Source organism: Tympanuchus pallidicinctus, unplaced genomic scaffold (assembly GCF_026119805.1).
Source record: "Tympanuchus pallidicinctus isolate F22 unplaced genomic scaffold, pur_lepc_1.0 scaffold13, whole genome shotgun sequence".
Lineage (NCBI taxonomy): Eukaryota > Metazoa > Chordata > Aves > Galliformes > Phasianidae > Tympanuchus > Tympanuchus pallidicinctus.
The window spans coordinates 15,866,707-15,893,149 of NW_026294648.1; the positions used below are offsets into that span (position 1 = coordinate 15,866,707).

The 26,443-nt window shown below is 41.5% G+C and overlaps 1 protein-coding gene across 10 annotated transcripts in view; it reads left to right on the forward strand.

The window, feature by feature from the left end:
- KLHL13 (kelch like family member 13) overlaps window positions 1–26,443 on the forward strand; it is a 66,077-nt gene that overhangs the window by 16,263 nt on the left and 23,371 nt on the right. The window contains exons 1-2 of one of the 10 annotated variants that reach the window (XM_052673016.1): window positions 18,764–19,127; window positions 19,601–19,713. The exons of 4 other annotated variants lie outside the window; for them this stretch is intronic. In XM_052673016.1, coding sequence (XP_052528976.1) covers window positions 19,616–19,713 — 98 coding nt within the window. In that variant the 5' untranslated portion in view covers window positions 18,764–19,127; window positions 19,601–19,615. Of the gene's footprint in view, window positions 1–18,763; window positions 19,128–19,419; window positions 19,714–22,049; window positions 22,198–23,091; window positions 23,216–26,443 lie in introns of those variants that run through there. 5 more of the 10 variants (XM_052673018.1, XM_052673017.1, XM_052673020.1 and 2 more) reach the window with 5 other exon arrangements.

Here is a 26,443-nt window from a genome sequence, read left to right on the forward strand (position 1 = left end):
ATCAAATACAAACAGTAGCTGGTTTTGTCTTACTTTCAGTCAAGAGAAATTCTGCCTGAAGATAGCACTAACTGCCTGTCATCTGCCTCTTGGCTTCTTCCAGGTTATGCTTCCCATTTCAGGAAGGTTGTTGGAAGATTGGAAAGGATGTAGGAGGATTTGTTGCCAGACCTGACAAGGTGCTGGCTCCTTTATGGAGCAGCAGGAGAAATGCTTGTGCTGATCCACCTGACTTACCCAGGAGGCAGTGTGACTTCTGGCCAAAGTCCTTGATGACTTTGTCAGTGTTGGCTGCAAGCAGTAATAATATGGGATCATAGAATCACAGGATGGTTTGGGTTGGAAGGGACCTTTAGGATCATGTAGTTCCAACCCCCTGCTATAACAGGGGCACCTCCCTCTAGCCCATGTTGCTCACAGCCCCATCTGTTCGGCCTGCTCTTGAGCCCTGCCGTGGAGGGGGCATTCACAGCCTCTCTGGGTGACCTGTGCCAGTGTCTCCCCACCCTCATAGTAAGGAATTCCTTCCTAATATCTGGTCTAAATCTGCTCTCTTCCAGTTTAAAACTTTTTCCTCTTGTCCTGAAATAATACTTTTTAATATTATTTCTAACAGTAATAATAATTTTGATCTGTATTACTCTCTGTGATGTCCTTTGCTGGTGCTGGAGCAACAGATCTCAAGAGGTATGGCACTTGTTCTCACTGGTCTTACATTCAGGTGAGGACTCATGGGGTCCCTTGGTTAGGTACCCTGGGCAGAGCTTGTTCCTGCAGTCCTCTGACTTCTCTTTTCAGCCTCAGTGATCTCCTGGCAGCCCTACACATGACCTGGTAAGGCAGGTAGCAGCTGCTCAGGCTCTGCTGCTTCCTTAGGCATGTGTAATCCTGTGGTGGGTGATGCTGTTCTTAAGGCTGCCTGTGCTTATGTCCTCCAAACCTCATCACAGCTATCCCTGCTGCTTAGCTTAGTACTTAGAGTGAGGGGGTATGACTGAAGGGGGTATGACTGCACTTGGTTTGGTGCATAATCTCTTTTCAACTTTCTGTATTCCCCTGTGTCAAAAGAAATTGTCTGTGACTCTTTACATTTAAATAATAATTTAAAAAAAAAATGAGGTCAAAGAAGCTTTTAAAGTTCTATGTGGCTTTCTAGCAAGTTTAAATATGAGGGAGAGGAGCAGAGGTTGTGCAGTGGTCAGATCTGTACAGGCCTTTGAGCAATCTATTTGAAGTGCTTTAGACAGGTACAGTTTTATTTGCTCTCCCACTGGATATTGCTGCACAGAGCTCTGAAAACTCAGCTGTTAAGAAATCCAGTACTTGATATTTTCCTTGTTAGCAGGTTAATAACATTGGAGCTTGATCAGTGTAAGTGCAGTGTGGGTTCCAAATATCAGCCTTCATCCCTTAAATGAAGTGTTTCCTTAGTGATGCCATTATTACCGATTGAACAGCAGTTCTTTTTAGTTTCTTATTTTGTAGGATGTTGATTATATTTCAGTGTGGTGATTTTCAGAGAAGGCTCCAGGCAAATACACAGCAGTTACCTTGTAGGTAGTTTGTGGTAGTGGTTGGTTTGTACAGCTGGTTGTGGCTAAGGACTTTTTAGCTGCATAGTAGTCAGCTTTTCACAGCCTTCAGCATATGGTTGGGTCAGGTGGTACTCTGATATTTAAGAGTGGATGAGGCTTACAGCCAGTGACATCCACAGTGAGCAGTGTTTCTGGATCTGCTGACATTAAGACTCTTCTATGTCAGCATTAGTAGCTGCAGTAAGAGGTGATGAATAGCTGGTTAGTTAGTTTCATTAATTCTTAACTTGAATGCTGCAAGGTTGAATTTAGTAAGATTTATTGAGAGAACTTTTGAATAGTTGAGATCTTGTTGCAGGCTGGAGGTGCAGGTACTGGCTTCTTTTCTCAATTCTGTTCATTCATAACCTTGGCTTTAACCTCTGTGCAACAGTGAGTGATGCTTACAGCTTTATGAAGTTTATGGGATGTATAAGGGGATTTGCTATTTCCTTGTTACTGATGTTTTTACTGTAAATATTACCATACATTTTTCATCGGGATTCAGTTTTAAACCAGGATTTCTGGTTTGAAGTGGAAAATGTTCTACCTTTGAATGCTCAAGCAGCAAGCTTTCAAGGGCTTAAAACACATACTGCAATTTCAGTTAAAATGTCAATTTGATAATAAAGTGTACAGAAAGTTTTTCATTTAGCAGTATTGAGTTCTGTGTTTTAACATCAAAAATTAATTCATAAATATTTTGGATAACATTTAACTTCAAATTGTATTTAAAAAGCATCTTTGACCAAAGTCCAGCAATGCACACCCCTTTACTATGTTGTTTTTGCTCTTTGAGCCTGGCAGGCTGAAGGAGGGTGCCTTGTTCTACTTGACATCTCTCTGTGGCTGAGGAGGTCTCATTTGTACAGTGGTAACAGGTACTTGAGCTGTGCCCTTGGTAATCAGTAGCTCAGGGCTGTATGTGACAAGCTGGGCACTGAAGGGACGTGTTCCATTCCATGGGGAATGGACTGATATGTTCCTTTCCCTGATCTCAGTAATGATGCCAACCTCTGTGCACTTAAAATAACTGACAGTCAGCACCTGGGTTCTTACTGTGATTTTTTTTTTTCCACTGCTAGTGAGAAAGTGGGATCTGAATGTTGTTCTGTTGCCTAAGTGGAAATAATGAAGATTCTTCTTTTACTTGTATCATATTTGTAGATATTCTGTTGTATGCTTTTGTTTGCTTTGCTTTGGAAGTGTCTCACCTAATCAAACTCTGGGGGATTCTGTTTCACCAGCAGTGATTTAATATAGGTGCTGAGCTAGCTGGGATGTGCTGAAATCATGGTGATGGAGGACTTGTACTGGAGAAGGGTGAGATGTGAGTCTTTTATAGAACACAGTGTTCAATCTGTAAAGACTTGAATGTTTTACCAACACTTCTAAATCACTTTAATATTTTGTGGCCAGCTGAGAAGCTTGATAACATTTTGAGTCATCTTGCTGTAAATGAGAATTAAAACTTGTTTCATTATGCAAATCCAGGCATGAAACAGCTGTCTGGCTGACTTGTAAGTCAAGAGAGTATTTCATTTACAGCAGTGCTTTGACACACCTCGCTTGTAAAAACTTCTGCTACTTCCATCTCAGCGAGTTGAGTTGTCTTTGCACAGTGCCCTGATGTGGTGTCACACAGCTGCTGGTAGGAGCAGAGGAGCATCAGGTCCCTGTCCTGTTTGTGATGTGCACAGGATGTGAAGTGCTGGAGAGGAGCTCTTTGCCTTTTCTCTGGTTGAAGCTGTCAGCTGCAGTCATAGCAGCCAGGCCCGAGGTGATGGGTTAAATTCAAGGGTGTGAGTCTGAAGGTTTTGTTGTCTTCAATTCATCAGCTCAAGTTCTGAAGCCTGAGACTGCCCAGTGTGGGTTGTCTGAAGCAGAGATCTGTTAGGGCACAGCTGACGAGTGCTTAGCACCAAAATAATCCTGCTTTAGCTCAGGAGCACAGAAGCATGATTGTGCTCCTTTAAGGGCTGTGCACAGGCTGAAATTGCTGAATGGTTTCGAGATTAGTCTTAATGCTGTCAAACCTATATAAAGGCTGTTCTTTTTCCATGTAACAACTCTAGGGGCTTCTTTCGCTGCCTAACATCATTAGTGGTTGCAGTTGATATGCTGTACACTAGCTTGTGTGCAGATGTCTTCCTGGGCCATTGTAGGATGCATTTTAGGGTGATGCAAGGAGAAGGCAGTAGATTTTCAGGAGCTTTGTAATATGCACACTGGTACTATTTCATTCTCTGTTCTTCTGCATGTTGGAGTGTATTTTTACAAGCTAAATGTTTATATGTTGCTTTAGTAATATTCTTGTCTGCTGTAGAAGCATGTTTCTCTGTAGAATGGTTTACATAAAACAAGAATTACTTGCACTGACTTTAAATACGATGTTTTATGGAGTTCTGTGCAGTGGATCCTGTTCTGTTAAACAGCTTCACTTCCTTCTTAGTATATGCTGTATAGCTGAAATGGTGCTGTCTGTAAATGATGGTATTTCAGGAAGTTTGAGCTGACCAGCATCTGTTTCTGAATTGTAATGAACTCCCACAGGCTGTGTGAGGCCTTCTTTTGTTTTTTTTTTTTTTTTTCAGAGCTAGTATCTTCCTTTTGTTTTAGACCTTGGACAGTTTCACACAACTTGGTTTAAACAATGATCACTTGCTTTGACTTCAAGGAGCCTAAACTGAACAGCCTTGGAGAAAATACACTGGCTTTTCTGATATAGCAGCAGCTTTGTAATATCTCTGCAGTGGGAAGTGCAGCTCAATCTCTGTGTTGCAGAAGCCCTCTTTAGGCAATAGATTGTTTGCATACTCATCTGACCAGTGCTGCTGGTGTACAAATCTAAGTCCAAACAGCTTTCATCTAAAACTCTTAAACTCAGTGGAAAATAAGAGGGAATGCTGGTGGGGGGGGAGGGGGGGGGGGGGGGATGTATAGCAAGTCAAACTGAATGGCTCAGAAGAAATAGTCATTGCAACTGATGTCTGGTGCTGTGTGTCATTCTTATGGTTGTTTTGAAGGAGGAATTATCACTGCTTTTTTTCTTTTTTTTGAGGCACCTTTGTGTATAATGATCACATGAAAGAAACCAGAGTTGCTTGTTGGACAGTTTGCCAAAGGTTGATCTAATTAAGGGGAACAAATGTTGCAAATACAGCAAAGCTGAGCCCTTAAGGTCATTAAAAAGCAGCTTTTCGAGCTTGATGTGGTGAGAGAAGCAGGAGTATTGGGTGAATGCATTGCAGTAAATAATGTGGTTGAAAGGATGAGGCAGGAAGATGTTTCAGTAGAGTCTCAAAGGCTTCAGAAAACGAGCTTGCCTGAAATTAGAAATATTTCTGTGAAAGTTGAATTTTATTGAGGTAAATGAGGGAATATAGGTTACATCTTGAAGAGGCTGTATGAATGCTTCTGAAAGAGTTACCCATTGGACAGCAAGTTGGCTTTTTCTGCCCATCCTAATGGGTTTAATGGTATGAACTGATAAGTCACTTAAGACACAGAATGCGTTGAAGAGTCTGGCTTGTATGAAACAGTTTATTCTGAGAAACAGCACCTCTTCATGTTTCCTTTAAGTTCACTCCCTTGCCAAGGGAAAAGTTCCTGCAAACAAATGCTTTTCCCTATCCCCCCATCTTGCAAACAAATTACCAAAACTGCTCATCCCTAATGATACAGTACTGCAGACAGATGAAAAGCCTAAATGCAGACTATCCAAAGACTCCAAGTAATATATGGGTAGAGAAGAACATCCAAATGCTTATTTTAATCCAAGTGTTGTCACATTCACCTAAGGCTTTATAATATTAAAAGTCTGAGGACCCAGTTCAGCTTTGAATTTCATCTTCATCTTTGATGTTTCCTGGCAAGGAAAACTTTTAAACTGAGACAGGGGAGGTTTAGGTTGGACAGTAGGAGGAAGTTTTTCATACAGAGGGTGGTGACACATTGAAACAGTTGCCCAAGTAGGCTGTGGATGCCCCATCTCTGGAAGCATTCAAAGCCAGGCTGGATGTGGCTCTGGGCAGCCTGGTCTGCTGGTTGGTGACCCTGCACAGAGCAGGGGGTTGGAATTGGATGAGCATTGTGGTCCTTTTCAACCCAGGCCATTCTATGATCCTGTGCTTGGAGACAAGGTGACAGGGTAGCTGCTTGGGAGAGCAGGCTGCTTTGTACTGTTCTCAGTACTGTACGAACTGTTTTTGCTGAAAGTACAAGATGGGGAACGTGTCCAACTGGTGACTTTGTTAGCGGTGTAACATAATGACCTGCTGATTGCCATCTTCCCTTTTGTTTTCATATCTCTGTCTTTTGTCGCTTGGATGGATATGTATTTGTTCAAACCCATCTTCTGATGGCAACTGTTGGGTGGGTGTAGGATGAATAATTGTTTTCCTGCACAGTTCAGTGTTTGTTGGAATGCATCAAATTTCGAGAGGCTTTATCCAAAGCATCTTCATGCTTTGTGATAAGGTGGTTCAGTGACCAAAATCTAAAATAGTCTGCTCAAATTGCAGCTATAGCATTTTCCCTTTGGGGAAGAATGGAACTTTCCTGCACTCTTTCTCTACTGTGACCTTGTATTTAAACTGCATATCGTTTCTGGGTACACACTGGCATGGTTATTAAACTGATAATGCACAGAAACTTGGAAAACTTAAGGAGCTGTTTTGGAAGTGAGTCATTTTACTGCACAGTTCAATCTGCTGCTGCTAGCAGCCGATCATCTGAATAAATGTTTCAAAATAAAGGTTGTCATCTCCTAAAGTAACAGCGCCGTCTTTAAATTCCTCTTGTCTGTTCTTGTCTGCCATCTGTTGATAAATAAATGTGTTCTCAGGTTCCTTCCTCCCAGGAGCTGTTTTTTGTTGCTAACTTTCACCTATAATCTCTTATTTAGTCAAGTATAGAAGAATTAGACATTACTCATAAATGGAAGGAGAAGAAAATAGGATCTGTTTAGTTCATTTGACTGATAAGTAAAGCAACTTAATTTTGAAAAGGGAAGTGTACCTTTCCTGATGGGTGCTGAATAGCTTGCTAGTGCTTTCTACCTTAAAATGGATCTGAAACACAGCCCACATCCGAACACCAAGAGCATGTTATTAAAACAGAATAACGAGCCAAACAAAAACCCATATAGTGCTGTTATTCTCTTCTAATCGCTTATCATGCTTGATAATTCTTCTGCCTGTTGCCTTTGGATATCAAGGATGTGTCAGTGATTCAGATTTTGGTTGAAAATCAGGCATGTTTTAGAGAATAGTCATGCAGTGGTAGAGACTGTGCTGGGAAACAAAATACTCAGTCTTGCTTGGGCATTCATCTTGTAAAGAAAGCTTGTTAGCTTTGGATCTCTGATTTGTTTTAATTAGATGGACTTTAGGCTTGGTAACATTATTAACTGTACTTTGTAAAAATGAGAAGTATTAGGTTCCTTGCATTCTTTCCTGAACAGGGAAAGCTGAAGCAGCTAATGTGCTATCACATGATCTACATGATCTTCTGATTTACAGAAGCATCTTGCAGGACCAGAGAAGGCTGTTGAGGGGAAGCAGCTCAGTTTTTCAGGTAGTGTGTTGCCCTGTGGCCTGGTGGTTACCAGTCCCATAAATAAATGCATTCTGAAATCTAAAGAGCAGATAAGTGTAATTTCTGCAGGTAACAGCAAATTTAACAGGTGAAAATTCTGCGTTGTTGGAAGCCAGTCAGGAGTGCATCTGTCACAGAGAACTTTCTATTACAGTTGATATACTTGTTCTGCCTCATTACAATGTTGTGTGTGTATTCATGCCTACCTGTGACATGTCTGAAATCTAAGCATCTTGCTGGTATCCTTCCATCTTCCCAAGTGATGTTATCACATCGGCTCCATTTTGGATTCCAAATGTTTCCAGCTTGCAGCTGCCCTGTGCCAAGTTCCGGACTTAGTTTCACTTTTCTGCACTGATGCACCTGCTCCAGGCTATTGGAATCGTACCTGACAGCCAGGTGGGTGGAGGTGTATCAGCCGAGGATCTGGAAGGGAAGGTTCACTTAGTGTGAATGTGTTAAATCTTCAGATGCTCTCAAAGAGTGAGGATGTCATGTATCAACAAGTCGGCAAGTTCCTCGTATCCCAGCTGGATGAGGGTAGCAAAACCTTTGCAGTTGCTTAGACATGGATTGACATGACTTGGGTGAGTCAGAGTCGTGTGGGAGTAAAGCAGAACACGGGAACAGAAGCAGAGAAGCTTGCGTGCTTTGTAAAGCTGTTCTCTCCTGGCTGGCACAGCATCACTGGCTGTTGTTTGGGCTCCTATCAGCACTTACATTAAGGTTTCTCCCCCTCTTGCTCTGTCCCCCCAGTGATGAGAGAACCAATGTGACTGTTTAATTCTGTTTTCAGGTAATTAAAACTAGGCCTGTGTAGTAAATTATGTAGCTGTCCTACTTGTATTTTGCTCGCAGGCTTTGCCAGGGCATCACTGGTCTGTCCTCGTGAACAGGATGTCCCTTTCATTGCGACATGACAGAGACACTGAGTGGTAATTACATGATGTGTGCTGGCTTTATCTGAAGTTAGGCTGGCCAACTCTGCTATGCATAACTTGGGAGTGATGAGGAGTGTTCTTTGAGAAGAGGAATTGCCTTGTTCTCTAGACAGTTAAAAGTACCGGGTTATAAGACTTGCAGCCCAGGAACTGGAGGCAAAGGGAGTGAAAATGAGTGAATGGGCTGAACCACACTACTGGATTTTGTGTTAGAAAGTGTGTATGACACATGAAAGCCAAGGTTCAGTAATTGTACCTCATTTTGCTTTTTTCCTCTTATTTTCCTAATGGTGTATGTGACTTATAGATTGTATAGCCTTTCCTTCTAGCAGCTGCTTTTCATGCAGTGAGATGTTGGTAGCTTGCTTACATTTCTGCATCACTTAAGAAATCAAACAGAAAAAGGTATGTTTGTGCATGTTGTTGCTTGATTCAGGACATGAGCCAGAAAACAAGTTAGCAGAAATTTGATGCGAAGCACTCAAAGGGTGCTGCTCTGTAATGGTGCTTATGTAAAACTCCTGTGGTCCAGTAATTGCTGTAACTCTTGGTTTCCCCATAGAGGCTTATTATTCTATAGCCAGTTCTTAATTCAGTGTTTACAGAGACTTCTGTGGCCAATGCTCGTCTTATCTTGAGCTCCTAACTGCATTTTGCTTTGAGTTCAGTGCTGACCCTATTGAATAAATACCTGGCGTGTTGCCCTGCCTTCCTGCCTTCCTAATCTGACTGCTGTATCCTGTCCTTTGAGATTTGGGTGGCTCAGCAGAGATTTCCCAGGTGCCTCCAGAATTAATTTTGCCTTCTTTTCATGCTTGCAGTATACACTATTCAAAAGCCTCAAAAGCTTCAGCTTTCAAGGATTTAAAGTCATGAAAGTACTGAGTTCACTTGAAATTGCCTTTGATTTACCAGGTCTGCTTTTAGTCCGGGGTTTGAGATTTGGAATCGGCGTTCCACGTGAGAGAAGAAATGCTCTGCTAAACTACAGAAATGTATCTAGTTAGTAGTAGTTCTGGGTGTCTGTAAATACATGGGCAGGGAGGGACAACTCAGGCATGACTGATGGTGCCTGCTTTTTTAAAAACTGTCTTAACACTTCATTATGTGGAATGATTGCATTGCATTTCCAGGCGGCGCTGGAGGCAGTACTCAGCAATGCTCTGTTCAGGTGGCTGAAGTTCCCCATCTCAGTTCTTCCATAAAATGTGCAGTGATGGTGTTCTGCTATCTCTGTGGTTCTTGGAATGTCCTTCAGGTAAACAGACTGCTGTCACAGCACAGTCTGGTGGTGTTTCTGAAGAAAGCCATGCTTTGCACTTCTCGTGCTGTGTGCATTTTGCAGTGTGAAGGCAAAATAATTACTGCATCTCCAGAAAACCAAGTGCTGAAGTTAAGAATAAAGACCTCAATTGTGAGAGCATGTTAGAGCAAAGTTTTAATGTATGTTTTGTCTGGAGATACAGAACTAATTAGACAGTAAGATATACATATATCCAGCTCTTCACAGTGTATATATAATTTTAAAGAATGTATGCAGGCTTATGGGAGGCTGTGTGAGCAAGTGGGGATGCTCATCTGTGTCCTGTGCATTTAAGTACCTGAACACGGGCTTGGGTTTATCTGATGCTGACACCAACAAGCCTTCTATTTACTCTTGCAATCTGTGTAATTGAACTTGTGTAGTTCAGACTTACACTGGGAAATTATCACCAGGAGTAATTAACTTGTGGGTCAGACAGACAGATTGCAGAAGTGGTAGGTATGCATCTGGTGAGCATTCGGAGTCAGTTGTGCAGGTTCTCTATTAGTGTTACCTCGTGCCTACTGCCATTCCCTTTTCCTTCCTCTACCAAAGCTGCACTGCTTTTTGTCTGGGTGAAACTTTGCAGTCTAGAAAGAGTTCTATACTGAAGGCTCAGATGTAAACAAAAGCTTCTTGAAATGGTTTGTGGCTGAAATCCATCCTTTGTGCTTAGCAGTATGAATTGTGGGACAATTACAGATGCTACAGAAAGAAGGATTTTGATGGCTAATCCCACAGCTCCATATGTTGGTCCAGCTGCAGTATTAGTATGTACCTGGATGTCTTTAGTATCCCCTTGCAGTCTGTGGCAATCTGTGCTCAGGGGCCTTCCAGACTGAAGCAGAATGTCCTGTTCTGTAGCTCTAATTTCATTAATTTTCACATTTTGCTTTGGATTTTTGTGTAGTAAAAAGAAAAAGTTACTGAAAAGCTGGTAGTGTCACAACTGAAGCACGTGTTGTGTGATACTTCCTCTTTTTTGACCAGACATCTGCTAGTTTCATATGAAGCTTCCTATTTCAGTTAGAGCTGGTGAGTAATTACTCCCTGTTCACCTTTGTCATGCACGTTGTGACACTTCAGGCTGTTAATGTTTTTTCCTGTGTCTCTGCTGCTGTTACACCCAACCTACTCCTCCTTTTTGCTCTGCCTCTTCCAGTTCCTTTGCTGTTGAGACAGGGGCAGGTAGCAGAATAGGTTGTGTCTCAAGCTATGGAATGTGGATGGATGTTGCTGGAAAGGAAGGGGGGATGTGCCTAAGGACACTGAGACTGAGCACAGGCTGGTCCAAACAGGTGGCAATGCACAAATTAACCGAGTTTAAAAAAAAATATTAAAATAATCATTCTGCATTCCTATCTTACCTGGATGGAGTGAGTTTTCTGGGCTGTCCTGTTTTTCCCATTTAAAAAAAAAAAGGTGGATTTATGAAAAGTGCATTTGTCTTGTAGAGCAGTTCTTATGAATACCAGAAGGTGGCATAATTGATTTTCCTAAAATACACAGGTTGCTACTAAGTTCATGGTAAAGCTGTTGGTCAAATGTTGATCTAAGGAGGGTTGGCCTTCAGAGTTTAAGGGATCTATTTAAAGCTCTATACATCCTGTTCTGTTCTCTAAATGTGAGAGCTGGTGGGATTAATGCTGGCTTTAGATATGAAAGTTTGTGAAGCTGGAAGCACTTTAAAGTGCAGGCTGGAAAGTATTTGTCATAACATATAGGGGAATTCTTTCCCGAGATGTGTTTCTGAATCTTGTCTAAAAATATCCTGTCTTGCACTGATGGGAGAGCATTTTGCTCTATTTGGCAAGAAGAAGCCAATTCCTGCCTTTAAGTTCTTTGGGTGAACTGCTGCTTTGCAGGAACAAATTAATGATAAGGTAATTCAGTTGTATGCAATAGCATTTCTAGGGCTCTAGAAGCAGTAAGTGGGAAGTGTTTGGGGGAGAAAAAAGCACATAAGCATTTAAGCATCAAAGTGGAAACGGATTTTCTTTATTTTCATCTGTCAAACTGGATACTTGGTCTTTGCACAGTGTTTCCATGCATGGAGTGAGAAGAACTTGATGTAATAAGGTGTTAGATGTGGTTATCTAACTTGTGGCTTGCACTGTTAGTCAGATAAGCTTATTTCTAGAGTAGCTACGCTGTGGATCTCAAGCAGCAGTTGGATATATCCTAAAGGTAGGTGATGGAATTCAGAGTTTGAAGGGACGTACTGACAGAGGGAGATGTGGATGGTGGTGGTTTCACAGCAGGACGTGCTGTGTCTGAATAGTGAAATGATTTCATGTTGTGCTAAACTAGTCCAGAACTTTGGAAGTATTGCATTATATTGTGTTTTTCTCTTGGCTCCAGCTCCCTCTGGCAGACCAACACCTGAATTACAGCTGCTTTGAGTTAATGCTTCAGAGAAAGGCCAGGCCTGGTTCAAAGCTCGTGCAGTTGCTCGGTGCTGTGTGTGTATATATCAAAAGACACTTCTTCTGTCAGAAAGCACCTGCTGTGAAGGCTCCTGAAAGCACTGACCTCCAGTCTTCCTTAGGGATGAGATGTTCTGCACAGCCAAAGCTCATTGAGGCACTCCTCTGCAATATAAAACATACCTGAAAGTGTTATGAAATGAAGATTTATGATTAGGAGACTAAGCTATTTAGTTTGAATACTTAATAGTGTTTAAAATCCAAACAAGATTAACATTATGAATTTTTCTAAAAACAGCTTTTTGCTGTGTGTGGTTTTCTGTGCAGAATGCCTCGACTTGGTCCTAAATTATCTGAGCAGTTATGTTTATGTTGTCACTATATTGGGATGTTATAACTGCAGAGTTGTTCACTCTAAGTGAATATCCTAAAGCTGTCATTTTAGATTTGTTTCTGGAAGCAAATTCACAGTTTATACATCTGCCCACTGTAACAAACTTGAGTGAGATAAATAATTGGCTCCTTTTGAAACTTTGCCTTGGAAAAGTTCAGCTTGCTTTAAATTATAGTCTTATCAATTCCAAATGTAATTGGTACTTTCTTTTCTATATGAAGCAGGGACTTTGGCATTTGATGATGAACTAAATGTGAGTGCATTTCTAAAGCAACTTTGCAATCATTTTTGTGCTCAGTCTTTTATCTTTTGGAGTCCTGTGTTTTTTATCCATCTTAACCATGAAGATTGTGCTTGCTTCTGAATAGAAGAACATCAAACTGGGTTGTTTGGATTTGCTTTCCTTTTCAAACAAGTAGCATATAGGTTATTGCTGACCTAATTTCTTAGGAAGGGTCCTGAACAAATAGCCCTGGGAGGATTCTCCATATATGTTTTGAGAAGAAGTTTTTGGACTCCACCTGCCTTTAACAAATGGGAGGAGTTGATTCCTGGTCACATATGCTTATATGAAGGAAAAATTATATGAAGGGCTTTTTGTATTGTACTGCCTGTGACTCAGCTGGTCCAGCTTCTGTCCTGATCCCACCAGTTCCTCATTCCTTTTAGGTGGAACAATCTAGATGATAAAGAAACTGTTGGTTTTTCATGCTGGTGGGGGAAAGTGCTGATGATAGTGAGAAATCTCTCAGCTTTTTGCTATGTAAGCTTTCATGCGCCTTTGCATGGAAACAAGCTGAACTTTGAAGCTTGAGTTATTTTATTAAAATTTATATCTAACGTAAGACAGACTGGTGATGTAGTTGATCAACTCTCTTAATTATCATTTCTTTTGTGACTTAAAGTAAACCAGCAAGCAGCAGTGAAATAACAATGTGCAGCATGGCAGAGTTGCTTCAAATCTTGCCTAGAATGAGTGTTCCCACTGTTTTCTTGATGTTTTTTCTTGGCTCACAGGTTACACATAATGACTCTTAATGGCCTGTAGCATCAGCATCTTTCTCTGAACCTTTTGTCTGTGTCAGTCTTCCCTGAGTGACTTTGGCCTTGGGATGTGGCCTTCAGCCTGCCCATGTTGCTGTGCAGGATTGCAGGTCAGCAGACTGGATCCATCTATGCTGACAACACAGCAGGAGCCGCTGTGCTCAGAAAGTTGATCTTTTTGTCTCTTAAAGAAATTGATCACTGCTCTTACTGTGTGTTTCTATAGTGACTCAGTCTGCTTTATCCTTGCTTCTCCATGCCTGGCCTTCCAAACAGGGACTGCCTTACATGTGTGCAGGAGGACAAAAACCCATCCTGATTAATGGTAGTAAGGTTTGGGGAATGCAAAATGACTAATAGCTTCTGTGTAAAGGAAATAAAAAGCCTGTGTGCTTCTATTTCAGAATATTTCTTAAAGACATCAATAGAAACATCACTAACGTCACTTGCAGCTTGCTGTCTGCTACATGGGATGTTGTCAATGATTGGTCCTCTGTCCAAGGATCTTTAAAAGGAGCCCTTTTAATTACAGAACTGCTTAATATATTGGTGTCGTATCATCCAGTGTGTAAAGCATGCACAAACGTTTACTAAAACAAATTGCACAGCCAACCAACCCTAGCAGCTGTGTGAAATTTGCTACAAAATAAATTCTATGTAGCCTACAGATTGACCGAGTAAAAACTTTTTGCTTTGGACCAGTTGTTTTCAGGAGGGTCAGCCTGGCTAATGTGCCCGTACATCCAAATCTCTGTGGTGATTTACTAAATATAACCACCTGGGGAAGGTGGGCACAGTTCTCTCCTTAAATCACTGTTAATTCAAAACCATTTCATTAGAGCTGTGTGTTGTCAGCAGAATACATGGGCTCAGAGCGAAACTTGGAAACCTCCATTAACTGTTTGGTTTTAACTGCTACTAAAAGGATTTAACACTTATTTTCCTAATAGCTTTACGTAGTTTGCCCAACTGAAGCTGAGATTTTTGATTTTTGCCTTGCTGTGACCTGTAGCTGGACACCGAGTTGAAATCACGTCTTTGACTCTTGGAAGTGATTTCCACTACAAATCTTACCTCTGTTTTTAGAGCAGAGCCCTCTTAAGAAATCCGTGCAGCACCTCTAGAAGTGCTGTGGAAAAAAAGCGACTTTCATGGCCAGGAAAGCACGCTTAGCATTGTATTTGCTGTTTCTGAGGACTCTGCACCATCACAAAACTTACCTGAAACTGAATTACCATTTCTTGGTCCATCTTGAGCAGCTGTCTCCAGAATAAAGCTAGAGAATTAAAATGAAGTGTTTTCTGTGATACTTTGTAAGGTAACTTATTTTCATTTTAGAGGCTGTGTATATCTTCTATGGTGCAATTGCTTCCAGGAGATGCTGTAACTTAAATAAGTCACTGTGGATATCTTGTTTGAGCTCTGGAGTTGTATTTTAGTTTTCTTCTGTGTTAAAATGGCCTCATTCAGCAGTATGCATCAGTTTAGTGTGTTGGTAGTTGTAAGATGAACAAAGGACCAGAGCAACTCCTTCCAATCTGAAATGGAGTTTCTGCCTTTAGCCTGAAGCAAACTGTCCTGGGTTTTAACTGGGGTTAAAATCAATTAAAACAAGCGTTAACTAATTTTTAAAGACTTTGAATCACTTAATTTTTTACAAGACCAAGTATGAGGATGAAATATGAAAAGTTCAAAGATGTTTGAAAGACTTTGAGCATCAGCATTGGAACCTCTTTTTTGGCTGTCGCCGAGTCCGGAGGCTTATCCTAAGCACTGCCAGTAAAAAGTAGTCAAATGTTAGCAAACATAATTTGCAATGCAATGAAGTATTTCAGCCTTCCTGTCCACGTTTCTAAATGTAAGAGGGAGATGTGCATTGCCCACTCACTGTAGCTTTGAATGTTCTTTATGGTTAAAATGAACACAGGGTTCTGAGAGTTGGTGATGTTTTCTCAGGTCCTGCCAGAAAGGGTTTGCAAGACTGAAAAAGCTCCTGTACAGCAGAGCCCTATTTCCACCTAGTGGCTTCAGCTCTCAGATGCACAGCAGATGAATGAAAGAAGGGATGTAAGCAGCTGGCAGGAGCAGAGCAGTGGATCACGTAACCTATAGCAAATGATTTGGCTGAGCAAATGCTTTTAGCTTTTCTTTTTGTACACTTTAAAGAATGAAAAAAAATAAGTTTGTCTTAAAGCTGATGTGCCACTGAATTTTCATCCAGGAGGAAGTTAAGCTAAAGCTGCTTGGTTTTCTATAGGAATCACGTGGCGTTCCAAGATTCAGGTATTCTCAACTGAGTGTGTATTAATAGTGCTGCTGTGTTTGGTCACATCATTCTGTATGTGACTCTTTCTTCTTTGGAAAACCACAAAGGGAGGGAAGTCTGATAGGGAATTCAAAGGTGGTTTAAAAGTTGTGTGGGAAATGCACCTACCCCAGGAATATGAGCGTGCTGTGCTAGAAGAGAATTTGTAGTTTATAATATGGTGCATTTTGCCAAAGGGAGCAAAGGCAATTGTAGCAACAGTGTGCATGTGTTAACATGGGAAGAGCTTGGTGTCCTAGGAGCACAAGGGAAAGAGGAGGATGGAATGAGAAGGGAGAGAATCACAGAGGGAAGAGTTCCTATGATGGGGAGTAGCCCAACAACGATCAGCACTCGTGTAAGTGTTGTTTGCAAGGTTTGCTGTATGGCCTCAATCATTTCCCACCATGTCAACAACTCAAGACTGTGAATTGGCTCCTTGGGACTTGGGCTGTGGTCTTTTTTCCTTCTTGTGCCACCTGTTGATTCACTTGGAGGAGTTTCCAGCAGCCATGCTCGATGCTGTGCCACTCAGCTTCCTCTCCTGTCTGTATGTGCAGTGTGGGTTTGGAAAGAGCAGCATGGAAATGATTGCTTAAAAAGCAAAGGCTTCTTGCTTGTCTTTTGTATACAACATAAAAGATCAACAAGACACTTGGATAATAAGTGGAATATAACTTCAAGTTTGAAAGAATCTAATATTAAACTTAAAAGCAAACTTGCTTGAAGTCGCACCCCTTAAATGAGGAAATGGTCCCAAGGAGCTGCTCAGTCTGAGCAGTTTTCTGATTCCTTAACTTTAAAATTCATTTAAATGCTGAAGCAAAGCAGAGCTCTGGTTTGCTGCTCTAATGTGGTGTTTTCATAGCACTCACCCAGGAATAACCCCTTCTGCAGCAAGTGGGAATTTCCATGGTGCTGTAATGCTGCTTTTGGCCATCAGGACTGTTGAGTTTGGGGATGAAAGGAGAAGCAATATAATGTGAGGACAGAAAATGTGGTGTTTTCAGGATTCAGAATAGTATGCTGAGAAGTAGTACGCTGAGATCTTCTGCTAGGACTCGTTAGTAGCTATTATTTTATCAGGGAATACTTAACTGATTTGGGACCATTGGGAAGACATTTGATTTATGATGATGCGCTCGTAGGGGATTTGTTTCTCATGTGGTTCCTTTTGAAAGTGAAAGGCATTTGGAGTACCTCGTACTGCTGCTTCCTTCAGATCTGTGCTTTTTGTGCACTGACTGATCAGTAGTGCGCAGTGTTGGGAGCAGATTAAGTTGGGTGGTGCTCAGGTTTTTATATACTTCAAAAAATGTTAACTTTACTGTTATGGATTTCTTTTATTTATTTATTTATTTTCCACTGTAAGGGTTTAAATTAGATTGCTTGTCAACTAGATTGAAAGACAAACACGGGCAGAAGCATACAAAGGAGAGGAGGTATTGAGCACAAATGTTGCGCTCTATGAACAGTGATCTTGTTGACCTTGGGATTGAGGAGCACCTCTGCTTTCTGGATGTGTGCTGGTTGACTTGGTGCTAATCAAGGTGTGGCAATGACTGTACTGCTAAAGTGGACTTTTTCTTCATCAAAAACAGATACAGATCGTATTAACACAGCTACTTCTGAAAAGGTGGTGCATGGGTTGGTCTTGTGTCATTCTCACATATTAGCAGTGCTGCAGTTGATAAACGAAATCATAAATTGAATTGAGTTGGAAGGAACCCTTGAAGTCCATTTGGTTCAACTCCTGCACTGAGCAGGGACACCCACAGCTCCATCAATGCTCTGAGCCCGTGACCTTGGGTGTCTGCAGGGATGGAGCACCACTGCTTCTCAGTGCAACCCGTAATGAACTCCTTGGGTTGGGTAGAGCAGGGGGGTGCAGACTTCAGATGACTAATAGGTGATGGCACTAGCTCAAAACGAAGGAAGAAAACAGCATCGTTTGCTTGTTATAAAGGAGTTTGTATGTGATGGTAAATGTAAAAAGGAAATTCACATGCACATTCAAAATCCTGGGGTTTTCTGTATGGTTACAGGACCTGCTATCTGATGTCTTTCAAATGAAGCTTTAGGCCTTCAGTGTAGCAATGCAGGACAGGACGATCTAGCAGTCTGCTACGCATGTGGGCATTTGTGCAATTTGTGGGTGCACAAGTGTGGGTGTTGACATGTGGATGCATATGTTCTACTGGAAGTGTAGGGCTCCTTGATGCTGAAAATGCATACTTGCTGTTTGTGGGACTGCTGTTTCTTATTATTCATATAATCTGTCCTAACTCATGTCCGTGCTGCACTCTTTGAGAAGCAGCTCCTGTCTTAATGCTGCTAATATGTAATTATGAATCCCAGAGAACTGGGTTTGCTCAGTAAGTGGATCTAGCCTTGAATTCATCCTGGGATGTGATCTTCCTGGATTATTTTAGTTCAGTGCTTGTGGCTATGGTAACAGTTTTAAATGCACAAAACTATTTTTGGGAAACACTTTCAATAATAACCATCAGAAGCAGCAATTATTGCACGGTGACTTCATCCCTCAAACTTAACAATGTAGGTTTCACCCCTGGAAAAACTCATCAGAGTGTTATTAAGCGCTATTAAATTGCTTTAAAAATTAATAGGAATCCTGCTCTTTGTTCTGTTCTTTATTGCTGAGCAGTGCGGCAGGGTGTTGGCTTTTTTGTGATGGGATTAAGCTGTCCTGATGAACAGAAACACTGTCACACTGCACAAAGACTGTTCTGAAATCTGTAGAATAAATGTCTCCAATAGTGCTGATACTGTCTGCAGTGACCGTAAGCGGGATCTGATCTATTTTTTTTTTCCCTTAAGGGAGGTAATCAATATGGTCAAAGCTTTCCCTTTTTCTTCCTAGAAACCCAATCAGGTTATGGCACAACGCGCTGTTAAATTCTCCAGTCCATTTTTAATAGCTCGCCTTCTAAACTCCCCGCTGTCGTCAGCCCCCGGCAGGTCACGGAGTTGCAGAGTGGTCCCTGATGGACACCTGCGTGCCTGGTTGCCTCCCCACTTCTCTAGGCAGTGCGTGAGCTGCGGGGCTGGGGGGGCCGGGGGACGTTCAGGATTAGATTGTTGATAGCGTCCCTCCGAGGACTGCTATTAACAGCACGCCGCTCTGCTTCTGTGCTGCGGAAAGCAGAGTGATATTTCTGTTCCCGTAGCGTGTTGTAAAATGCATGAGATTTTGCTCATCCTCCCTGGAAATGAGAATAGGAAAATGAGAGCGTCCTGAAGCAGAAGCTATTAGAAGAGCGTGCAGAAACCTGCAGCGATTTATGCTTTATTTTGTCTTCCTAGCTATGGATTAGAAGGACTGATTTCTGCAATGGGCTTTTTCCATAATGGCTTTCTTGTATTGTTTGGTCAGAGCTTGCACAGGAGGAAAACAGGCTGCTGAATTTAGTCACTGATCTCTATTAGCCGTGGCCTAAGGCTATGCTGAGATTTATATCCCATTTGTATTGTTGCAGCTCAAAAGAAGAATGTTCAGAGGATGACAAGTGTATTCTGAGTAGGTACGTTGTTTCATTTTTATATGAAACCCATTTTTCTGCTTTCATTGGTCAGAAATGAGGTTAATAGGGAGAGAATACAGTGCAGTGCTGCAGTGTCCCTGTTAAGGTAGAACAATAGCATCAGGAATAGTTCTTTAAAAGAATTAGTTGCTTTTATTAAATAAGGCTGCATTGTGCTGGTGTGCACGGTGCAGTCTTTCTTTTTTTATCCATATACTGCAGTCAGCGCTTCCCTAACGAGGTGGCACTATTGTTGAGTTAGAACGATAGAATCATCGTGTTGCTTTAGGGGACAGCAGGATTTAAAAGGAGATGCCTTGCAGCCCCGTCTTACAGATTGGAAGCATCGGTTTGAGGGCATTGGCAGAATCATTTCCTTGTTCTTAGCAGCAGCCACTGCTGTGTCAGTAGTGTGTGGAATGGAAGTCCTAGTTGGTAGTCTGTTATGGAAACGCTGTTTACTGTTATTGTAGTACCGTGGTGACAACATGCCATTGAAATGGAAAACGAGCTCTCCTGCTATCTGGAAATTCCCAGTTCCTGTGCTTAAAACATCCAGGTCATCGCCACTTTCTCCAGCATACATGTAAGTGAGAGAAATGAGGATATTAAGGTGGGAATTCTTTCGTGAGACTACCCTGTGGCAAAATACCTTGTTATGTATTGAATGACATTGGCACCCAGAATTTTACCTTGTTTTGTACCCTGAGATTTTTATCCTGGATGTCTCATGATGGATGTCGTGTCGAGTCTTTCCCTCTTTGTCGAAACGTAGAGAAATTGTGCAGATCGAGCCAATATTTGTAATATTGTAAATGTTTTTTTTTTTTGAAAAGTTCATGTTAATTTGTAGAGCTGAATGGAGAAGTTTAAGGTGTGAGGCAGGCTTGATTTGTGGTGTATATGCTAACATTTCCTCCTGATTAAAGACTGAGCGTGGAATCACCTGCTCCGTTGTAGTGCACTTCTGTTCGTGTTTCTCTAAGCAAGAAATCATCTTGCTTTGGTCTTTTATCCTTGCAAGCTGTAGCCTTAATACAGATTGAATGCCTTCAATAATTTTGAAAAACTAAAACAAATGCTTAAAAGAGAAATAGAAATCATTGGTATCTGAATGCTTGTGCACTTTCTCAGTTTGCCCCTGTAAAGTGGCTTTACCTAAAGGAGTATTTCAGTGGCCATGAGAGCAGCGTGCTTTGTTTGCCTTGCCAAATCTTGGCGGAGCTTTTGTTCACCTTTTGCTGCTGCAAGTTCTGCATTAGAATATACAGGTGGCTTTGTTGCCTTCTGTGAAATAAAGCTGAACCTCGGGAAGAAAAACTGCTTGTGCCTTTAAGGAAGCAGCTCTCTCATCATGAGTTGCTTCAAGATGCAGAAGTAACTGTGTAGGGGACTTCTGCATTTGGGAAATCCCTATGAAAACCGACTTTCTGATAGTATTGCAGCCTGATAGCTACTGGGTTAGTGCTTCCCAGCTTCTGTTTCTTTGCTGCAGCTGCTGTAGGGATGTGCTATAAGAAATGGGTTTTCCAACTCCCTGAGCAGGGAATGTTTCTGTTTTAGGATGAATTTTCATGGGAAGGCTTAAAGCATTTATGTCACAGAGTACGTCCAATGTGCTTAAGGCTGCCAGAAAATAAGCTATTTCCAATAAATCGTTGCTTACCATAGGTGTTTTTTAATGACTAAATGCAAAATACCCAAAGAGTTGTGAGGCTTTGAAAGTCATTTCACGCTGGTAACGTCTTTCGTGTTGTCTGATGTGTTTTTAAAACTACAGAACTTGCTAAATGCAGGCAACATCAGAAATAGCCAGGTCTGATCTGTCTGCTGCTCAAACAGAACCCTTTTGTGTGTTGCCTTTAAGTTGTTAATCTAGCTCTGTGCATGCTTCAGCTTTTATGATGGGGATTGTGTAGCTGATTACCTCAATGTGTTGAAAGTATGCAAACAGGTTTAGTGATCAGACGTAACTATATGATGCTGAGCTTATCTGAAGCATGAGAAATATGTGAGCAGCAGCCTTAATCATTTTTGTAATGACTCCGTGTGTCTGAATGCTTATGGAGATATTTGTTCACTGCCCTGACCTCAGCAGGACTCTCAAATGTAGCATCCAAGTTATTCATGTGGTTCATAAGGGGGAAAAAACAAAAGAGAAATGTTACAAAATGGCATCTATTTGATTAGATTGTAGGTGTGGACTGGCACAGCCAACCTTGTGATTTAGACTGATCGGTAACATCAGTGTTGGAATCATGCTTTTTGTTGCAGAGATGATGCTAAATTTGCTAAGTGCTTTGTGGTACATTTTTCACCTTCACGGCTGTAGGATTTCTCCCCCCAAGTAATGCTCTGCGTGCTGGCAAAGGGCTTCTTTCAAGTACGTGCTCAGAAGTGACATGTAAAACAGTGCATCTATTGATGTAAAACATGACCGTGAAACTACTGAATGTACAGATGAACACGTCCACATTTGATAATTAGGATCAAGAATATACAAACCTAAACTGGAACTTTAGTCCCTTTAATATTTGGCAACTTAATGTTAGGGGTTTGTAGTGTGATTTTTGTAATGTAAAGGAGAGAGATCTTAAAGGCTTGGGTTTTGTCATCCTTACTGAAATTCCAATTCTTCAGGTTTTTTTCTTGAATTAAAGTTGGCCTTGGCTTGAGAAGCTTCATTCTAGTTCTGATTTATAAGTAACTTATCTAGAGAATAAACCCATTGTCGGGACTCACAGATTTTTATGAGGTCTGTGTACCTGATACCTGAACTCTGCCTTAGTTTCCCTGTACTGGAACGTTGAGCTGTGGCTCTTGAGCACGTTAAGTGCTCAGATGAAGCAGGCATCTGTGTACAAAGTACCTCTGTAAAACAGTTAATTGTCCTGCGGGCTGTGCAGCTGGATAAGTCTGTCTGCAGTTTCTGCTTTAAAAGTTTGTTCCCAAACTGCAGAATGCGTGCAAAGAGCTTACCTGCGAGAGTCCTCTGCTGCAGGAAACTTGTGTCCAGGTAGTATATGAAATAAGGGACCTGCTGAAGTTGAGCTAATGGATTTGTAGGCAAGTACGTGGTTCTGGTATGGGGAAATCTGCTTTTTGCACTGGGGCTGGTACTGCTTTTCAGGCAGCGGAAGGAGAAGCAACGATTCACCGCTGCTTGGCTGTTGGTTTCCCATAGCTACAGGTATAGTTACAGTTTTAGAGACCTTTCCAGAAAGCCCTCACGTTACTCAGAGGGAGAAGGGTCCCTGTGAAGAGAAGCACGGGCAACCTGTCTCCTGGTGGGACTAGTCACAAATAGCTTGAGATTGCCCCAAAGTCCACCAAGAGACCCAGGAACATTTCATAGGGAGAGTCCATATTAGAAATGGACTGCTGGCATGTGACCAGCATACATGGGTATAATGCAACTTGTGATTTGGTGTGAATATTCACAGTGTGCAGATATACTTGCAGGTGTGTGCATTCATGGAGTCCTTTTGCATTTTCTTCTCCAGGGCTTAGAATGCCCTCGGTTGAAATGAGTGCAAAAGCTCTTACAGCAAGTGTACACTGTGCTGGTGGAAGTGTTTGTGTTTGCTGTTGTGTTGGCTGCGTGGGGATGGGCACAGGTAGCTCAGTGTTGGTGGAGGCAGGCGAGCAGTTCCAGCGAGTAAATCGGGGGGAAGGAAGTAGTGAATGATGCTAAATGTAGGATTTCTCAGAATTGTAGGTATTTATTGATGGCCGTGTTTTAAAAAACAGGCAATTTAAAAGCAGACAAAAAGCAACAACAAAACGTAGATTGAAGAAAGCAGAAGTTAAGACTGAAAGCTCTAAATTAGAGGACGGCAGGTCAGTGTGGTTATGTGTAGCAGCTTTAAGGCGTAACGAAATATGCTCACAAAATACTATTGCTCACAATGTCATCCCCTAATGTCATTTTGTACGTGAGGGACTTATGGAGAATGTTCTTATTCACAATGGGAACGTCATTGAGGCTTGTGCACGTCTTGCTCTTACAGGGATGGAAGAAACCTGGAGATCAGAGTACTGTGATGCGCACCTACTAATTCAATAGCAATGTTTCAGTGGCAAAAATAGTAAGAAATAATTCAATAGTAGAAATAAGGATAATGAGAACCTCTGTAATCCTATTTAGAGTCAAAACATTTTCTGGAAAGCTAAATGTTGATTTGAGTGTTCTTTGTCCTCGATGTGCCGTATTTAAAAACAAGTGAAATTGAATTAGAAGAATCTCCATGTGAAATAATGTCTAAATTTAGTGCCATCTATCCTTTTCTGTTGAGCAGTGTTTTGATATTTTTAAGTGGAAGTGTTCTTTGGATGCGTTTTCATCAATGACTGATGGTAGGAGAAGTAAACAAATGCAGTGGCACAAAGATGTCCTTATCAGAAGGGTTGTTGCACAGTATTTCCATCCCGAGTGGTCTGGTTTTGAAATGTGTCCAGCTGGATATGCGGTGCAGTAATGGAAGTCCGTGCAGAAAAGTAGAATGAGTTCTTAATGCTCTGGAGCAATCAGCGTTGATTTTAGCTGCTTATGTAGGTTAATGCTTTTTGTGTTTTTTTCTTCCTGAATCTCTGATTTGCTCTGCAGTGAGCTCTTTGAATTTGTGCTGTGCAGTGATATGCTGAAACAGGGCAAGGTGTGTGTGTGTGCATAATTCAGAGTCCGGGTGGCTTTTGTGACCACACTGTGTATCTACTACCTCAACTGGGCATCTGTAGCAAACCCTTCTGCTGGGCTCTCGCCTATGTTTGACAGACAGTGCTCCATTCACACCAAAGCAAAGATTCACTCACCTTTGGCAAGATTTCCACTCCAAGCAATTGTTTCCTGGCTGTTACATCAGTCCACCCAAATACTGCTTAGAAATGATCCAGCAGTGCATGCCTACATTGAAGAGAGGTGTTAGGGTTTGGAAGAGGTTTGCTCTGTAGCTTCTTGCTACTTTTAATCCCAATACGTAGACTTCTCTTAATATTATTTTTGCTTTTAAAATGGGTATTTCGGTAAGTTAATTCCAAGTTTGAAATGTAAAACTTCATCGTAACAATAAACTGGCAAAACAAAAGAGAAAGTGGTTGTCATGAGGTGTCTTAATGCTACTGATGTTTTTCTGGACAGATCTTCAGAGGTGATTCCATGACTTAAATGTTCCCAGTTGCCTTCTCCTTCCATGTAATCTTGCAATAACAGCATCGTGCTGTGCTAAATCACTTCCTCTGAATTATCTTGAATATATTATTTGACCTGTTCGTCTGGAATACCACATCTGCCACTATGTTGTTTTTGCCCTGATTTTATTATTGTGGGGAAAACCTTGCTGTGCAGTTGCTTTGTATTTGCTGCAGCATTGTGCAGTAGTTTCTGTTGAGTGTGGATGGAGATAGCTGTGTGTTTCTGTAGAGAGCACATGGGGAATAGTGGAGTCTTAAAATAACAGAGTTCTGATTGAGATTAGTGGGGTTCATGTGGTTAGAGCACTAAAATGGAAGTGCACGTTCATAGCATGGCTGTAATGTTTAGTCCAGCAGTGACTGAGACTGTTGCAATATAAGCTGTGAAAATGAGTTTCTGTCCTTTATCCTGGAATTGACAAGTACCCCACAGCTGTTATCTGTGCTTACATTTAAACTCTTAAATAATGTGGGGGGAAAACAATTTACAATTCCAACCTTAAAACGAAACAAACAAAACACCAAGCCAACCAAACACAAAAAGCTCCAGTCTTCCCAGGGGAAACGTAGTCAGGGAATACTAAACAGCTGTGAGAAGTGACAGCAAGAGGAGTGATAGAAGGTCCTAGGCAGAAAGAGCAAGGGTTAATTAGCAAGTCATGATGTTGGAGTATTGGGTATTAATTTGCTGGCATCGAAGCACTCAGGTTTATCCTCTGTAGCATAAGGAGAACAACCAATCTGTGACAGAGAACAAGGATGGGAGTTGTTGCAGGGATATGGTGGAATATATATATATATTTTTTATCACCAAAGCTTAAATGTGCAGGTGCCACTGTAAATACAAATGGGTTTTAGTCCATTAGCTTTACTTTCATTCTAAGGGACCATTCTGCTAATTTAATGATTTCTGTGTATATGAAAACTAAATTTAATGACATCGGGCAGAATGGTGCATGCAAAATAATTTCAGTGTTTCCTGTAATGTGCAGTAAGCATTGAGCTGTGCAGACAGAATTAGGGCTTACATTTCAGATACTTCAGACCAAACGTGAAGGGCAGGGGCAGGATGTGTCAGTGCAGCATAAAATATGAAGCCTCTGAGTCACTGAATTCTGCAGTTTTGATCAAGGACATAAAATAGTTCATTAGAAAAACGACAAAGCGTGTGTATGTGCTTTGCTTTCTGTTTTTTAATGGTGGGAACCAATGTGCTAAGACCAACTTTGGCAAAATATCGTTAGAGAGCCACTTGTAATTTAGCATTGTTAAACAATGTCTGTGAATTTCAGCTATAAATGGCTCAATGAATGCAAACCCTTGGTCAAATAGATAAACGTGGATGTGACACTAAGGCTCCTGGGGTGGCTGCATACTGCGAGGAACAAAAGCTTTACCGCAATGACTGAGCCAAATATTGCTTTGTTTCTGTGGAAAGCATGTTTGATTTAACCAGTGGGCTGTAATTATTCAACAAACAGCTTGAGAGCTTGGATAGTTTTTGGTTGTTGAAGAAATGATTTTGTGGAGAATGTTTTCGGTGTATGTATGCGACTTGGAAAATGAGACCTAAGCAGTTGCTCAGTCCTTTACTGACTTTGTGGGACCTGATTTAGTGCTGGCCTTTGGTCCCAGCTTGGCTTTATGTCAAGTAACACAGAAATGCTCACAGAGATGTTGGGATTACCCTTACTTCCACGTCCCCTGTTCTGCTTGGTTCCATTGGCACTCGGTACGGCAATGGCAGCTTTCATTGCCTGAGTGTTCCCAGTGCTTTTGTTGGTGTCTGCTGACATCGTGTGCTTGTGCCATGCTGTGTGCATCATGTCAGGGTGATGGTGAGGAGTGTTGGAGTCCAAATGGCATTGTTTGGCACATACTTTGTGTTTTTAAAAAATAAATACTGGGAATGGGTCGATTTCTATGCTTTTTGTCTCAAAGTTTATTAAAAACTTTAGAATAGCTGAAGTAGATTCTCTTGAGCCTGACTGGTTAGTGAGGTTCTGTCGGAGCCATTCTGGGTGGTTTCATACTTCTGGTGATGGTGCTTGTAGAACGGCACGGACTGCTTCGCTTCCCTGATTCGTGTCAGCCTCAGATGCTGTCTAAATCTGTGGTGAAAATGT